Here is an 18301-nt window from a genome sequence, read left to right on the forward strand (position 1 = left end):
AAGACAGTTAAATAAAGTGCTTTACAAATAATTACAACAAGATTGAATAAAAATAAATAGTTACATAGAGAAATAGCTCAGATAACTGATGCCCAGGGGAAAGAAAAAGAAAATTTAAATAACTTTAGCTGTGTACATATAGAGGTAAGGTATTCCATACCACATGATGAATGCCCTATCATATATATGTTTTATTTTATCTCAGAAAATTGATGAGAAATGCAACGGATTATCCGAGTGCTCTCTTTGGTGAAATAATATAGAGGGGATTACGTAGACTGGATAGAGTTAGACACTATAAAACTTGAAAAGTGACCAATTACATTTGATAATAAATGGGAGAATAGAAAGAAAGATAATGATGAGATTTCAAGACTGTGTTCCTGCCTTTTTCTGTTGCAAAGTTTACAAAACAAAGAGCAGTGATACCAGTATGCAGCCCTGAGGAACCCCAGAATGAAAGTGGAATAAGCCTCTAGATTGACAGAGAGGCTCCTGTCTGTGAGGTTTCATTTAAACCAGGACAGAACTTTACCTTTAATACCAACATGTTCCAGCCAGAATAGCAAACATTATGGTCTCTGTTATCAAAGGCTATTGACAGGTCCAGAAGCATGTTAGCAACAAAACCTAATGATTCTGAATGAAGGATTTAAGAGACACTTTACATGTTTTAGGTCAACAATAATGTAGTCTTGCCTGTTACTTTACTTCTCAGCAGGTAAACATTTAATATTTTTGTATTTTTAAGTGGAAAACATGAATGTCATAATAACCCAAGAACCTTACTGCCCCAAAAATATACCAGAAATACTCATAGTTGAGTTTTACAAAGGCATGATGCTGTCACCACCATGCTTAACAGATGGTAGGGTGTTATTTTCTTTTTAGTTTTAAAAGCTTTAACTTGAATTCTCCATACTGGTCTTCATAGCTGAGTTGTTATTCTGATCTCTTTCCAGTAGTCATTTGGAAATTCCATGTGGACAAAAAAACATTTTTGTTGAAGTACAGCCTTTTTTTCTCAGATGGTGGAGCTTCAGCCCATTAGCCTCTTGGTGAATCACTTTTGCTTACATGTAATACATTTTGAAATACACATTTTACACTGCAGGTGATTAGATGGGGTTTCTCTCAGAAATACCTGCAATTCTTACTCTTTGATTAAGGTTTATCCTAACAAGTGCTATCAAACAAATTATATAGAAATCACCAGCTGCAGAAAATCCTGATTATCTTAGAATATGAATTTGCGTTGTCCTTGTCGAGTAAATATTCTCTCATAACTTCATCAACTCCGATTGAAAGAGGGTTTGCATTAAACTGAACTTATTTTAAAAGCTATTGTTTTTGGCTTATTATTGCATAATAGTTCCACACTGCCAAATATACAGTTCAATTAACTAATAAACCCCAAATGAAATTGTAATAAAACAATCCCCATGAGGAGTGTTTGGAATATTTCTGCCTGTAAAAACAAGATTTCTGCAAACAACTCCCCTCAATCTTTTCTCTATCATGCGACTGTTTTGCATGAGATGTATTCTCTTATTGCTTTTAGCTTCCAGTGCAACACATTTATTGATCTTTGGAAGACAAAGGATAAAATTGGTTTTGCTTTTGCAAATGGCATTGACATTTGCATCAGTAGGGAAAAAACACATATACTTTATTAAAGCCAGTCATTGAACGGCAGCACCTGAAAGTAAGCAAGGATCTTTAATGGACGGCATCCAGGAGTTGATCATTAAGAGGTTATGCTCAATCAAGACATCTTAGGATAAAATCTGTCTATTCAAATTGGGAATAAACATGAACAGAGATAGGATTAGAGTCCTTAGATATTTACTTCCTATAGAGCAGAGCAAGGCCAGATTCACAGAATCATGCATTTAAAACATTATAGAAAATCTCTTTTATGATGGGTTTAAATGGTTTTGCTCTTATGTTGTTAATATATTTTTTTCTCTGTTCATTCAGGACCATCCTGATGGGATGACTCTGGTGAAGGAGGAAGGGGACAAAGACGAGAGCAAACAGGAGCCGGAGGTGGTTTATGAGACAAACTGCCACTGGGAGAATTGTTGCCGGGAGTTTGACACCCAGGAGCAGCTGGTGCAGGTGAGTGTCCAGCAGAATTTACAACTTTTAAACATCTCCATAAAGAAAAAGTAAATCAACGCAGCATAACCTGTAACTTTAAGGATCTTAAGAGTTTTCACAATGTATCGGGCACTTTCCAGGACATGACTAGTTACTATTCTGACCTTTGTGGGATCTACTTTTTCTTTCCTTCTGAACTTAACTTGATAGATTTAGAAAGTACTTGGTACAGTGCAGAGTAAATTATGAGAAAGTAACCTGTTACTTTTAGGTAGGTGTGCAGTAGGGCTTTGAAAGAAACCTTAAAAGTACAAGAAAGTAAAGGCTGTTTTATTTACTGCATTAAAAAAAAAGATTTTACTATAAAAGGCATGGCGAAATATCTCAACATCTATAGACCGTAGTTTGCAGGGTAACTTTTAAATGTGTGTGACACTGCAAAAAATATAGACAAATAAGTCTTGCCTGGAAGCATTGCCAGGAGAAAGCCTAGGGGCCCAAACACATTAAATCAGTGTTTTATGCTTCCCTGACTCCCTCTCTTTGAATGACCAGAAGGACACAACCGGTTTCCTGCAGCTCCTCAAATCTGCTCAAAAACATCCCAACAAGCCATGCTTCCCTCCCCAAACCTCCCTGATCCCTGCCACATAACCAGAAGCTGCCACTCTGGACAGCACCTCCTATCAGGCCTCAGCTTCTGTGTCTGGCAGCCCACAGTAGAGCTGAGGCTGAATGTTAATAATGCTGCATTGCTGATTGGTTCCAGGGACAGAGCTAATGGGCTCAAAAGCCAGTGTCCCATCACACAGCTGGATTGTGTGAACTTATTTGGCGGGTTAAGCCTCATAGAGTTCTGTGTACTCTACCGGACCAGACCCCCTCCCTGTCTGTTATCGTAACTGTCACAGAAGCCCAGAAATGGATGTTCCCCCATCATACTTCGCCTGAGGGCTCCATCTAAAGCAAAAAATACCATTAGCGTAATCATCGTGTCACCTTTACTGCGGCCAGAGCTGCTTTTAGCTTTGCTTTGCTGCATGTGAACCACTTAGCCTTCATCTGAGTGAGAAACCAGACTAGAGTTGGACAAGTGATGAAATTACACCCGTACGAGCAACGGGGAAGTGCTCACATACACATGTGCAGCTGAGGAACACATCAGGACACATCTGATAGAAAGATCCTAAGCTCTCCACAGCTGTCTACCTGCCGTCTTGACATCGCAATCCTCAGCTGCGGTGGTAACCCCTATCTATAATTGATATCCTCAGCACGAAATGGGCTTGCCTCCCGTGTTTGAAGGGCTCAGCTCAAAAGGTTGAGGATCTTGACAACTTCTTGCCCCTTTTTCAGGAAGTGGGATGAGTAAAAGTGGTTGGGAAGCAATGGAGGCAAAGATTGCTCACCTTCTCCCCCTGCCGTACTCATAGCCTGGCTACCATCAGAGGGACAGTGTGTCCTCTCTCATTAGTTTCCTGTTTCTGTCTTGGAATTTTGTATCTGGCATTCGACTTTCTGATATGACTTTTTATTTCTCATTTTTAATTGCACGTAGAGATATGCAGAGAGATGCCAATAACAGTCTTCGCTGATGGAACCCTTTCGCTCTAATGTAGCAGAGCGGAGGGGAAAATGCTCTTATCTCTCCACACCCCCACCCCCTCAGTAATAGGATAAGTACAGTATTTGGACCACAGTGGCTCTTTTCTCTCTCTGGGAGGGGGGGTATTTCCATATATCCAAACAATAGAGCGTCCCTTCCCCCGTACTTGTCTTCTTCTTAAACAGCTTCAGGGAGGAAAAGCGTTCAAGAGAAAAAAACATATATATATATATATATATATATATACTTTTTTTTTTTTCCTTAGCGCAAGCAGTTTTAATGTTTCATTTTCATATTCAAACATCTTTATTAGGACTGCCATGTTAACGGATCTATTGGAAAGTATTTCAAGTTTGAACCGTATCTATCCCTGTTTCTGTTTGGTTAGCCTAATTTTGGAAATAAGCCTTAACGCCACCCTCATTGCTTTTCACCTTGTTCAAAAGCGCTTCCTGTAGAGCTCTTGATGCGTATTTCTACGCCCCTCCGACATGTTTTTCACTGGCATTCCTTTATCACGCGAGTTTAAATGCTCACGGTGCCGACGATAAGATAAACATCAGATCTATGCAATTTGGCCCACTTTATCAGGCCTATCCAGTCAGCAAAAGCCAGGCGGGTGTCAATTGTAAATTTGAGATATTTATTCGATATATTATAATTCTACTCACTTTACCTCTTAATCTGGACGTTCTCCAGCCCCCCATTTTTCTATTTCAGTGTAACTTTCTCTCTCTTTCCCTCTCAATTTCTTTTTTTCCTCCCCCTCCTCTCCTTCCCCTCAAACAGAGCACTTAAAGATAAGGCCTGGTGGATTCTTTAATGTCTCTTGAAATGGGCTTTATTCCTAATTGCTATTTGGCCTTTCTTAACATTATGTTATTGTTAAACTTTTTGTGATTTTTCACAACTGATAAGTCTTCAAGGAAGAGGTGTGGCCATCTTAGCGACTTAATTGCTATATTTAGCAGCTACACTTCCCATTTCCAGTTGAGATGCTGCTAAAATTCTTAAAAGGGTCATAGAATGCAAAACCGAGTTTACATTGTCATTGATGAATAACGATAGATCAGTGGGTGAAATGGACGTACAGAAAAGTTCAAACCCCATCAACGCCTCCTTTCTCTGCAAATCTCACAATTCTAAACTTCCAACATAAAACAGGCGAATCCAAACGAAGCACTGCATTGGTCCTGGCCTGTACTTTTGTCATGCCCCCTGGGGGCTGCTGGGTCGCTGACTGGGCCGGACCGGGCATTCGAACCTAGCCATCAGCTCCGCAGCTGGTCTGAACCTGACCCAGTGACAGTACGCTTCCCCTCGTGCTTCGCCCCGGCAGGCGGCGGGAAACACGGTAAGGCAGGCGGGGGGAACCATTGGGCTGTCGTTGTCCAGGCTACCGTCACCGGGTCGGGTTTGATCGCTCCATCCCTCGCTGACTCCCTGCACCACACCAGCCCCGGAGCTGACGGCTCTGTTCTGCTGCACTGTAGGGGACCAAAATCCCTGACGATTTTGAAATTCCCCCCGGACATTTTTTTTAGGTATGAAAAGTAGGACATGTCCGGGAAAAAGAGGATGTCTGGTCACCCTACCATATCAACAATTTGATGTTTCAGTGTGTGAGTGCTTGTTGCTATGATGTGTCTTTGCTCAGCACCAAATGTCCTATATAATAATGACCCCTTTAAGAAAAACAACTTAAACTAATCAAATAGGTCTTTAGCATTATTGCAGACTAACGTGAAAGCATAAATCTATCTAATTTTTCTCATTTTGAGGTCCTAGTTTACTCAGAGGGGCCTCAGCCTGATTGTTGATTTCCTTCAGCATCTAGACAACAAATGTCCATTTGGCTGCTCCCTTACGCAGGGGCTTGGCAGTTTTTACTCCATAATCCTTTCCTGATTCAAACTGGGGTCCCCCGCATTGAAGTGGATGACTTCTAGAGGGTAAATTCATCTTGCAAAGCTGCTACTGATTGATCCTCAATCAGAGCAAGATTTGAATGTTAAATCTTATCTCTGCAAAATATAACCCATCAATTTCCAATTCTATTAGCAGAAAAAGGGGGATTAAACCTTAATTTCTAAAAAAAAGTCACGGTGTGATGGAATGTTTTTGTCTGTCCTTGGCCAAAATGCTGATCATCTGTCATCTTCCAGCCAACCGAATGCATTATATAGATATAAGTAATGACTTTATATGATCTTATTCTGTAGACCATCTAAGAGATGAAAGATCATCAGTAGGGTATCAGAAAGTCCATATGTACCTGTTCTTGCACTTTACCAAAAGCATACTTGGCACTATAATTTTGTCAGCCGTAGCTCCATGGATGCAGCCTTGTTAAAACTCCTGTTGTGTGCTTCCCCTGTGTTAAAGAATGATAAACGCCGGAGCAGTCTTAAAGCAACCCCCCACCCCCCTCAGCCCTTCTCTCTGGCTGCTGGCACAGGCCTTTAATTGGTAAAACGCTGCTTTTTTTGATCACGAGAAGGATTAGGCCCTTATCTGTCTAGAGTATCTTACTCAGAGATGAAAAGACTGCTGAATTACACATGCCAATTTCAGCTCCCTGCCCCCTGGTTCTCATTCGCTTTCTCTCATCCTCCCTCCTTCTCTCACTAACCCACTCTCAATTCCCACTCTCATTTCTCCCTCCCTCCTTCCCATTGCTTTCCATCTTTTCCCTTTTTGTGCTTTTGCCTCTTTTTTTCCCTCTCCACCTCTCTTTACACAAAGCATTTCAGCTACTGACATCACAAAAGAGCATATGATTTATTAGGCAATGTTTGATAAAGCTAAACGGTGTTACGGGTCCCATCGCTTTGTGAAATTGCCTTGTAAACAGAGCCTCTTTTCATGCAAGCTTGCATTCTAATGCATGACGGCAGCATCCCAAAGAGGGTTTGATAAGGAAACATGGAAATGAATATTGAAGTGAACAAATGGTGTGAAATAGCAAGAAGGAAATTATATGATTATATGTATTCCAATATCAAGTGTTGAGACGTTGTGATACATAAAGCTATACCTCAAACTGTTAAATCTTCAAGCAGTGGTTAATGGAACATGCACTTTGGTGGTTAGGGGTTCCCCGATTACAGGTTTCTGGCTGATCACGGATTCCTGATTCTGATTTTGACTTTATTTATTTTTTAAATAACTGACTGTTGGTTATTACAAGATCGCAACACAAAATATTTCAAAACTTCTGAAATAACTTACTTTAATGCATTGAAAGTGGGTGGTTTTCAGGCCTTTAGGGAGGTAGATAAGATCAGCGGAAATTATCTGTTTCACATCTAAGTATGGGCTGATCACTGATCTACCAAAATTGTGAATCAATTGGCCAGCTAATAAATCTGTGCACCCCTTGTTTAGTAGATTTAGTCTGCAGAAATAAGTTCAGTTAGAATCTGTACATTAGCACCAAAGAATGTTCTTACACTGGGACTGGCAACGCCTATGGCGAAGGAGCAGCTCAAACCTGTAAGGTTTAAATTCTTACTAATTCACTTCCTAATTAATGTTCAATGGGCCAGGCTAAAGCGAGTAAAAAAAAATGACCATGTATGAATAATTGTGGGGGGACTGCAATGACACAGTAACTCTTGAAGTGCTTGAGAAGTTGGTTTTTGAGGCCTGGCCATGGCCCCATGCTTTCTTGGTACTTTGGGCCAAGTGTGAAACTGATACGTCCTCTAGAAGGTGTTTTTATTACAATATAGGGGATAGAAATGACAGAATTTAAAATTGGCAGCTTAAATTAAAGTTGGCTGACATCCTATTTGGTACCGCATTTGTCTGATATAAAAAATAGTTGACATGTCTTAGGGACTTGTATGAAAGTTTGTAGCTCTGTTCATATTTTCAGGTTTCCACCACATAGTTCCAGCATAAGAAAAAAATAATTATTTTTTTTAATTGGTAAAAAATAAAAATTTAAAGTAACAATGTGTAAAGTTTTACCAAGTTATTAGTTAACTTTGAGATTTCTGGTCAACGTACACTATTTATTATGTGTTAATACTCTAGTTCTGAGGTCTTCAACAGGGGGTCCGCGACCCCCTAGGGGATCCATGGAGGTACTGCACGGGGGTCACGAAAGTTTCGGTTGATTAGACTTTTTTTTTTTTTATTCCCCACTGCAATTTTTCCACTAATTGAAATTTCTTTAAATACACATTAACATGAATTCAACACACTGTAGTAAACAGATAAATGGAGGCAGAAGATGTCTTTCAGTCATTAATGCACACATTCAGCGACAAAAAGGAGCTCTTTTAACCTGGGCACCATTTCATTCACAACACCTGTCCCAGCAACAAGGAATCAGAATCAGAAATACTTTCATAATCCCAGGGAGAAATACATTTCATTACATTATTACATATGTAATAGAGTGACTATAGGACCAGTGTGATATAACACAATTTCATACAGTATGTATAAAATTAGGGGGTCCCCGCTCCATCTCACCATCAGTTTGAGGGTCCTTAGCCTGGAAAAACATTGAAGACTCCTGATCTAGTTAAAAACTCCTCTAAGTATGTTCTTAGGGGAGTCGGGTAAACTAGAGCATCACTTTATGGCTTTCTGAGCTCTCCTTAAACATTAGAGCCAACTATAAAACGTTGTTAGGCAACAAAACAGACATGACAATTAGGTGGTAAGATGTATTTTTTGCTCCCTGATGTAGGGTTTCATCTAGAGTGTGACCTCGTCTTTACAACTAACTACAAGATTTCTCCAGATATCAAAACACACAGACACTGTTTAATTTTGCGACCATGTAGTGTTGAAAGTAGTTTTAATGGTCTCTGGAATTACAGCTCTAGCGCTCCTAGTGGCTAAAAGTTATACTGTGCCGCTTTTCTTTGAAATATAATGTGTAAAACATTAAATGGCAAGTTTAACCTAGAATTATAACTTTTCTTGTAAGTCTAGGTGAACTTTTTATAGTCTTACAAAGTGCTATATGTAAAGCAATTCTTGGTGGTGCTGTTGCTCCAAGAGACGGCAATTTCACCTGAAAAACTTAAATCTTTAATTATCTCAATTTGGCTGCAAAATGTCAAGACTTTTAAACATGTTCAGCCCTTTTTCATGTAGCACGGTGATAATAAACACTCCTGATCCAAAATACCTTTTTGTCATCTTTGGTACTAGTGCTTAAGTATGTTCTGTATGTTGGCTAACCACAGGAGGCTCACCCAAGGGAATGGTGTCTGCACCTGTGCATGTGTGGGGGTACACCGTTCATACGTCACAGCTGGTGTCTGCCTCCCCTGTGTCCGTGTCCCATGCGTTTCCTATAGTGCTGCTCCCTCCTAAATCCATCTTGGTGGCGTTTCTACAGTTGTTGGCCGATAAGCTGGCAGGGAGAAGATGAATAACCAGCCGCGCCGCAGCTATCAGCACCTGTTTGTCGATTTAGCCGACCAACGGGACCTGTCTGCTCAGCATGGAGATTATTGATTCAATAAGAATTGCCATTAGATCATGCCATTAGGTTTCGCTGCAATCCTGTCCCCACCACCCAACCCCCCCTGCCGCGCTGGCTGTCCCCCTCACTGTCAGCTCAGGGCATAATGCATCACGCCCGTCAACGACCTCCTTCATTTATACAAACGGTAAATGTGTGTAACTGTGCCAACTGCCACAGTTACACACCAACTCTACAGCGCTCTCCCATCGCTCTCAGCCGCGGGATATCGAACACAGGTCACAGCAGACTGATCGCTTGCCACCAGGATTCCCTCACGTAGAGGAAGAAAAAGAGAAGGTTTTTTAAAGCCCTCACAAACATGGAAGAGAAGATTGATTTACTAGAAAACCAATGCCTTCTCCAATTACCCTGTTTTTCTAGCTTTCTCATTTTAGCCTGGTTTGGTCAATTTACAATGACTGAAATTGCAAGCGAGAATATACAGTGTCTGTTTTTTTTTTTTTTATGCAAATTATCGACAATATCAAGTTCGAGAATAGATATTGAAGCAACAAGATTCATGTTTGTTTTTTTTATTCTTTCTTTATTCTTTTACCATAGTAAGTCAGAAATGTTGCATAAATTTGGACAACATAAATTTGGTGCAACCAATTCAAATAAACAAATTAAAACTTATAATGAAAAAATTTAAAATATCGGCCTTCTATATGTAATATTATGTCGATATAAAAAAAATGCTGGGCAGGCCTAAGGGGTTTATTAGAAAAACAATGGATGCAACATGACAAACACAACAATGTCAAAGGGTATTATTAGCAACACATGCTCTCCTTTTTTAGTGCTAATTTTACTGCTGACTCATTTGTCTGCCTTTTCTGGAAAGTTAAACCAGTTTGGCTTCTGCTGGATGTTTGCACAAAAGGTTGAATTTGGCCAATGGGAGCAACACTGAGAGGGAAAAAAAGTTTAATTGTCAACCCATTTCCTTAGGCTAAACCTTTATTTTCTTTAGTTCTTCTTTTTTATTAGTTTTGTGAATCATAGTTTGAACAAAGCACAAAAATCCCAAGCTTTTAGACTTAGCGTCAGTCTACTTGTATCCAGCCCAGGGGTTAAAAGAGCCTTTTTTTCCTGCTTCTCAGGAATGTCATAATAACCACAGTTTCCTTTTGTCAGGATATTGTGTCTCTCTGAGTTTCAATTGCCCCCAGAAAAGGCACTTCAGAGGCCTGATGTTGACCTTATTCCCAGAGGGCCATAGTCTTCCCTTCCCTTCTTCACCTCTCCACATTCCTTTATCATCCGCCACTTTCCCGGTTTTACAAGGAAGTTAGGCGGGAAAAAAATGGAGAAAATGCTGGACTTGACTGAATTTTTGATTTCTCTCTCCTCTGACATTTTTTGTGCTTCCTTTCTTGTGCCACAGTTTAGAAGTTGCAACAGCAGCACAACTGTCATCTCTGACACAAAGTGATGAGGGCCCGGAGTCATATGAAGTGACAGGGTTGCTTTGAAAATCCCTTTTTTAGGTTGGACGCAAAGTTTCAAAAGCCTTTGTTTACTTTCCAACAGTGTAAATTAGAAATATTAATAATGCTGAAAGGGAAATAAAATGTCTGACAAATCGATATGGAAGTAAGCAATAGATATAATTTTTTTTTTATTTCTTCTTCTTCTTTTTTATTCTAGCACATCAACAATGACCATATCCATGGTGAAAAGAAGGAGTTTGTGTGTCGGTGGGAGGAATGCTCTAGAGAGCAGAAGCCCTTCAAGGCACAGTACATGCTGGTGGTCCACATGCGCAGACATACCGGAGAAAAACCTCACAAGTGCACAGTAAGGATGCTAATTAATGTTCAAATAACTGCTATTGCAGATGATGTTGTTCTAAATATGATAAATGTGATTATGTTTGATAAAAACGAAAACATGTGATTAATCTAATCCACATTTTAGTTTGAAGGCTGCACAAAGGCCTACTCACGGCTGGAGAACCTGAAAACACACTTACGTTCCCATACTGGTGAAAAACCGTATGTGTGTGAACATGAAGGCTGTAACAAGGCTTTTTCCAATGCATCCGATCGGGCCAAGCATCAGAACCGCACGCACTCCAATGAGGTACTAAGAGATCCATCCATCCATCCATTGAATTTGCATTTCCAGATTATCTTAAGTATTTCATTTCAACATGACAAATAATTGAATTTAAATAAGCTTATTCAGTTCTTTTTGTCTGTTTACCTTCAGAAACCTTACGTCTGCAAAATCCCAGGCTGCACCAAACGCTACACAGATCCCAGCTCCCTACGAAAGCATGTAAAGACGGTACACGGGCCAGAGGCCCACGTCACCAAGAAACAGCGGGGCGATTACCCACGGCCACCACCTCAGCTGCGGGAATCAGGGGGTAACAGCCAGGGTCGCTCACCCGGGCAGCTGCCCCTGGGTGGATACACGGACCAAAGGGAGTACAACCACACTACCTCAAAACAAGATGAATGTCTGCAGGTGAAATCAATCAAGACAGAAAAGCCAATGGTAAGACTTTTTTTTCTGTTAATCTTATTGTTTTTACACTTTCTAAATTCATTACAATAATTTAAATATGCTTTCATGCCTTAAATGTACTTGAATAAAGGGTTTTCTCACTGACACCTAATGATTCTAATGAGTACATTTCCTCCTCTATCCAATGCTTCGGCATTTCTTCTCATTCCTTTCTAAGGACAGTGGGTAATCAGGTGAGATAGGTTCCACACTACATCTGTTAGCCCTTCATCTCATCATGCCGACATAGAGTTTGCTTATCCCATCAGTCGGGACTTTCATCCTAAACATCCTCAGGTTGTTCCCAATCTGGTTGTGCATCACCAGTTCCCACATTCATGAAATGTTTTTTCAAAATTTTCTTTTTTATACATATTTTCTTATATTTGTCATGAGCATGTTTTTGTGTGAGCAATGCCTTTGTCTGTAGGGAGGGATGCAACTCATACTTACAGATGTACAGTAAAGTTGTGGGTTGACGGAACAGATGTTTGGCTTGATTAATGGGCATCTAAAGCAAAAATAAAATGTGTTAGTCATTGTTAAGGCAACTAATTAAGCATCCAGTGAAGGTTGACTTTAACTATCTTTGTGGTGGATGCTGTTACTAAGTAAAAAGAACTTGATGTTCTAGCTATTTTTAGTATGTTGGAAATGGAAGCCAGAGGAAGCAATGAAACGTGAAAAGCTATTGCAAAGGAAGGTGTTATGAAAGAAAGAAAAAGAGTGAATTTGAGAAAATGAGTTCAACTTGTCTGTCATGGAACATGCTGTATTTGTTGAAATCATTGACATAAAATGGCAAACACACAAGAAAAGAAAAGAGAGAAACAAAACAAGTCTTCTCCTATTTTGTATAAAAAATTAAAGTTCTGTTTTACAATGATTTCCCTCTCACTCTTGGTGGGACGTCACATTTGATCCTGAAATTGATAATTACAGATTATCATAATTATTATCACCGAAAGCAAAAGCCACCAAATTCAAAGTAGTGTATCTCTATAAGATCAGAGATGAGAGGGTGCTCAGGGGTTTAGTGTCCAGCATAAAAAACCTGAACATTATCAGGACTTCATCGTTTGTGTTTCTGTCATGCCAGGTATATATTTCTTAGTGTGATTTAGATAAATTTTTTTCAATTATTCCTCTGCTTCCTGTTTGTTTCGATCAGACGTCTCAGCCAAGCCCTGGCGGTCAGTCTACATGCAGCAGTGACCAGTCCCCAGTCAGCACCTATCCCAGCAGTGGAGTCCAGCTTGCTGTGAGCGCTAGACGCTCGCCAGGGGAGGGGCTGGAGGAGGACGACGAGGAAGAGGAAAACGAAGAGGAGGTGGAGGAGGAGTGCGAGGGGGAGTCAGTCCCCATTATGGATTCCACGGTGTCCACTGCCACCGCAGCCATGCTGACCCTGCAGGCAAGGCGAAGCATTGGCCGGCCCATGCGCTGGATGGAGCACATGAAGATGGAGAGGCTGAAGCAGGTGAATGGAGCGCTGCCCAGGCTTGGGTCCCTGTCTCCCACACCGCCCCCTAAAAGTTCAGGAATGCCAAACATCCTGGGGAAGGGTGAGTTTAACTTTGTTAAACTTTTGGTAAATTTCCACAGGCATCACATCTTGTATTCATAAGATCACTCCAGAGCACCTGTAGACATAATTTACAGACCAGAAAGATTTTGATTCTCATCTTGCTGCCTGTAGCTGAAGGTTTAAGGCAAAACAAATGTTGAAAAAATGTTCTGTTCCACTGCAAAATAGTATCAAGCTGTACATCATATCAGAGGGAACACCGTGTAATGTGGTGTTTCATGGCCAATTGTTGCTAGTTGTCCATGGTAACATCTGTTTGAGAGATCTCTCCACTCAGAAGATTTCTTGGCTTTGTCTCTTTAATCCAGCTGTAATATTTCTTTCACCACACTTCATTTTCCTTGGTTCCTCTGTAGCCGTCCTAACTTTCTCCCTCCACTCTTCTCAGGATCGTGTTTGGGCAGGCAGTGGGGGGTGCCTGCTCCTCAGCCACCTGCTCACCCAGAGTTAGCCAGCACAGAGCTGAACGTGCTCAACTTGCTCAGAGATCGACGTGACAGCAGTGGGAGTGCCGCCAGTTCAGCCTATCTGAGTAGCAGTCGGCGCTCCTCAGGCATCTCTCCCTGCTTCTCCAGCCGGCGCTCTAGCCAGGCTTCACAGGGTGATGGCGCAGTGCCGGGCCACCATCACCGCCGCCTTCACAACCTCAGCTCCACCGACTCCTACGACCCCATTTCCACAGACGCCTCCCGCCGATCCAGTGAAGCTAGCCAGTATGGAGGTGGAGTGGCAGGAGGAGGAGTTGGGGCTCTCTCAGGTGGAAGTTGTGGAGTGGGAGTTAGCTACGGAGGAGGAGGTGGGTCGAGAGGGATGCTCAATTTAACTCCTGCACAGCATTACCACCTTAAGGCCAAGTATGCAGCAGCTACTGGTGGCCCACCCCCCACGCCTTTACCCAACATGGAACGTATGAGTCTGAAGACTCGCATGGCCATGATGGAGGAGGGTGGCAGCAATCACAGCCTTCCACCTTTAGTCAGGCCACCTCGCTGTGGTGAAGCCAATGGTGAGCTCAACAATGGGCTTATGGGACATGCAGGTTACAGGAGGAGGGTCCTCTATCCTGGTGAGGGAAATCTGAATGGTAACCGAAGGGCCAGTGACCCAGTGCGGTCACAGGCTCCTGAAAGTTATAGTCTGCCTCCAGTGCAACGTTTCAACAGCCTTAATAATCTCCATCCTCTTCCCCCTCTGGCTCATAATCCCTCAGCTGAATATCGCAGTTTTAGCCTTCAGAATTACACACGCTCAGAGGGAAACTTGCAGAGAGGCCTGCAGCATTCCACAAACACCGTTAGTATTGCAGAAAATGCAGCATTGGAAGCATTGGCAATGGAGGATGAAGGAGAAGTTGGCTTATTTCTTGGGGATGAAGATATTTTACCTGATGACTTGGTGCAGTATCTGCATTCCCAGGATCAGATGAATGGTGGCTCTAACATTCAGAATGAGGGACAAATAAATTCTAGCCAAAGGGACAGCTCCTATCCAGTTGTGGAAGCAGGGGAAAACGGTAACTTCCCTGGCTCTCACCATCTCCAGCCGCAGCAGATACTTGATAGGAAGAGTCCTAGTAAGCTTCCAATCCAGTGGAATGAAGTAAGCTCAGGGAGTGCTGACAGGTCTCCTCAAAGGCTTCAAAGCCATAATTTGCAGTGCGAGAGATGGCCTGAACCTCCAATTGCATCAACTGGCAGGTTGCGAAACATGTCGGTGCCCCAGCAGGTGTCTGTGGATTTCCACAGCAGTTGCCCAGTAGCTAACCAGTCACAAAGTTCTAGCTACATTAACAGCGGAGTGAAGCTGGAGGCATTGCCTAACTCTTGCATGGAAATGAGAGGTACTAGGATGTCAAACATGTCACATGGCATCAATGGGGGTCTTCCTCAAGGTCTTAAACAACAGATGACCAATGGACCTTTGAAACCTTTCAGCCATTTGGAACAGAACAATAGCAGAACCATGTGGCAGGTTGGAAACAACCTCATGCTTACCCGCGCGTCCATGGACAGTCTATCCAACCTGTCCCATGGAACTGCTTCTGATCACAACCCCCTAGTACATGCTTCATACCCACAAATCAACAATTACAAAAACTTGGCAAAAACCCAGCAGTTCTTCAATCTGCAAAGCTCAACTGAAATTCTCCCAAACCCCCATCAACCGCAACAGGTACAGAAAAATGGAGACCAGTTTTCTCTTATGTGTGAGGTATCAGGGCTGAAACTGGAGAACCATGAAAACATGGGGCAGACTCTGTCAGATTGTCTTTCCTATGGCACAGCAGACTGCAAGTCTTCCTCCTTCCCTATACTGGAAGAGCAGCGTTTGCTAGAGTCGATGGTTTTATCTGAGGGATCAGGTAACAGAAACACCAACACCCTTCCCTCCCCTGGAACTGACTTAGTAACAAGCACTGTTGATGGCCAAGTCCCTGGCATATTAGATGATGGGGTAAATCTAGATTTTGGTACCATGCTGGAGGACGGTTATGATCAGGGTAGCCTTGTCTCGGATGTATTGAGCCCCTCTATGTTCCAGGGATTGTCAAGAACCTCGTCACGCCTCACAACTCCCCAAGGATCTACCACCTTCAACAGTGTTGCTCCTGGCCTGAGCAACATGGCCATTGGAGAAATGAGTTCACTCCTCACCACCCTCGCAGAGGAAAGCAAGTTCCTAGCTATAATGCAATAGTTGCTACTTCTCTCCGCTTTCTCCTCCCTAAGGGTTAAAAAATGAAAACAGAAAGAAAAAAATTGGTGTATGTGAAGATTTAGACTCACATAGTGGCAATTAAGAGAACTTTACAAGAAGTTGCAGTTGCCAAGGTGTTTTATTTTAGGAAAACATCATCCCAAACAGAACAGGGATGTGCCATGTATATGTACAGATAAATGGTTATATTCCTTTTCTGGAATTAAGGCAATTTTTGAAAGCCCTTCTCTTTGTACATGTTGGCGAGACAAAGCTTGTTTCCCTTAAATCAGTATTGTGTATTGTCACTGTTTTATCTATTTGTGAAATTGCATGTAACTCCAGTCAAACCTTGAACACTGTCAATAGGACTTGAAAGACTAGACCCATGTGCCAACCTTACTAACATCAAAGGTACACACTGCAACTGAGACAGGGGCTGTCGATTTAACAGGCCCTAAGGACAACTTTATTAATTTGTGGTATATTCACATCTTTTTTGTGTTGCTTTTGTAAACATGTAAAATGTTTCAGTGCTATGACCAAGTTTTACCAAGTGGTATTTTTGTCGAAAAAAAGGGACTACACATCCAAGTCTTCAGCCGCTGTAGATTGTCTTCTACTTGATATCTTAATGGCTTGATTTTAGTTAGTCTTGTAAGGTACTCAAGTGTTTGTAGCTGTGTTTTTGTATTCTGTTTGTGTTCCTATTTTTAATGTCTGATTTTACAGCTCTTCAGAACTGATGTGTAAATGGACGCTCCTCTGTCTTATAAATCTTGGTGCTTCGCTTGTGCTTACAGGAATCGACATGAGTAGTTCAGTGGTTTTGAAATGTCTTAACTCATGAAGAGGTCTCCAGCATGGAAGTGCTGTAAACGTGATACGTTTTTTTTCTTTTAAATAGGAAAATGTGCATATTATTTTCTCGAAAGCTCTTAAAATGTAGAATGTGTACTACTAGGGGTGTAATGCTACACATATTCGTTTTTGAACTGCCACGGTACAGACATCACATGCAGGTACATGCAATAATTTGACAAAAACATCAGTCACAGGCTATCACCACTCTAAAGAATGCTTTTACTCCTTTTTTGTTAGTACCACAACACATAATTTCAATTCAGTTTACCTATATAGTGCCAGTTCACAAGATTTGATACCTTATGGCAGTATGCAAAGACAATGCAATCAAATCATACAGACAAACTGGTTAAGACATCTAAAGAAAGCCAGCTGATTACATCGAACTGTGGACTCTGCAGCAATCCCTTACACAGAGCATGCATGCATTATAGAGGAAAAACACCACTTTTACAGGAAGAAACGTCATTAGCCAGGCTAAAGAAACTAGTTCCATAGATGACTCTATTTGGGAAGGAACTGTTAAGTAGATGAGCTCTGAGCCAGTTTTCATGTCAAAAAGAATGAAAAACGTACAGTTAGTCACTGTAATAGGAGAGCGCATAGCTATGTCTTGGAGAGAAACAGGACTAAACACTGGAAAACAGGTCTTACTCAATCATCTATAATTGAAGTTGTTGAGGGTACCCACCACGCCTTTCAGGATGGTGTCGCAACTTAACAGAGCACCAGGACAGATGCACATAAAATGACGAGAAAAAGGCTAAACCTACAAGTACTGCATAATCGCAGAATATAGGTTGAATAAAACAGAGTGATTAAAAGTCTATTTCATCAAGCACTTCATGACAAACTAAAACAAATAAATACATGCACGAGTGGGAACACACCTGTATGCTGAGTATGGGTTTATCGGCATCAATGAAGAACTGAAGTTTGGAATTGTTCAAACTCAATAATCACCCAGTAAATGGAATATGGCTAGCAGTTTTCAATTTATTCTATACCCCTTATTATGGGTTTTCCTACTATTAACCATTGACACTAAGGGGCATTTCCATAGCAGAGATAATTTCCAATAATGAGAGTAGTCTCTTTGATTTCGATTGCTGAAACCTGAACCATTTTAATACATCTATCTATGTAGCAACAGTGAAATAATCACACAAAAAAAACTCTATAGATCAAAAATTTAAATTCCCCATTTGTCTTTATTTTGACATGGCTCAACATTTACTTTCGTACCATAACCACTGCGAAACAGTATAACAAATATTGCTATGTTTGTCTGATTTCAATGCTTTAAATTGCATTCTATAGTCTGCTGTAGCTGTAGTTGGGATTTATGGACCCAGATGAAAGCAGCAACACCCCTGCCAGGGGAAAAGTCTATGGACAACATCTCCAAAAAGGCTTTATTCAGGACACCAGAATT

The 18301-nt window shown here is 41.3% G+C and overlaps 1 protein-coding gene across 1 annotated transcript in view; it reads left to right on the top strand.

The window, feature by feature from the left end:
- Positions 1–18032, top strand: part of LOC107085457 (transcriptional activator GLI3-like) — a 127603-nt gene extending 109571 nt beyond the window's left edge. Inside the window, exons 10-15 of the mRNA XM_015375771.1 lie at positions 1981–2121; positions 10854–11003; positions 11124–11288; positions 11418–11708; positions 12889–13282; positions 13694–18032. Of these exons, the coding sequence (XP_015231257.1) occupies positions 1981–2121; positions 10854–11003; positions 11124–11288; positions 11418–11708; positions 12889–13282; positions 13694–16002 (3450 nt within the window). The 3' untranslated portion in view covers positions 16003–18032. The remainder of the gene's footprint in view (positions 1–1980; positions 2122–10853; positions 11004–11123; positions 11289–11417; positions 11709–12888; positions 13283–13693) is intronic.
- The last annotated feature ends 269 nt before the right edge of the window (positions 18033–18301 follow it).

The sequence above is a fragment of the Cyprinodon variegatus genome, unplaced genomic scaffold (genome assembly GCF_000732505.1).
Source record: "Cyprinodon variegatus isolate N-32 unplaced genomic scaffold, C_variegatus-1.0 Scaffold125, whole genome shotgun sequence".
NCBI classification, from domain to species: Eukaryota; Metazoa; Chordata; class Actinopteri; order Cyprinodontiformes; family Cyprinodontidae; genus Cyprinodon; species Cyprinodon variegatus.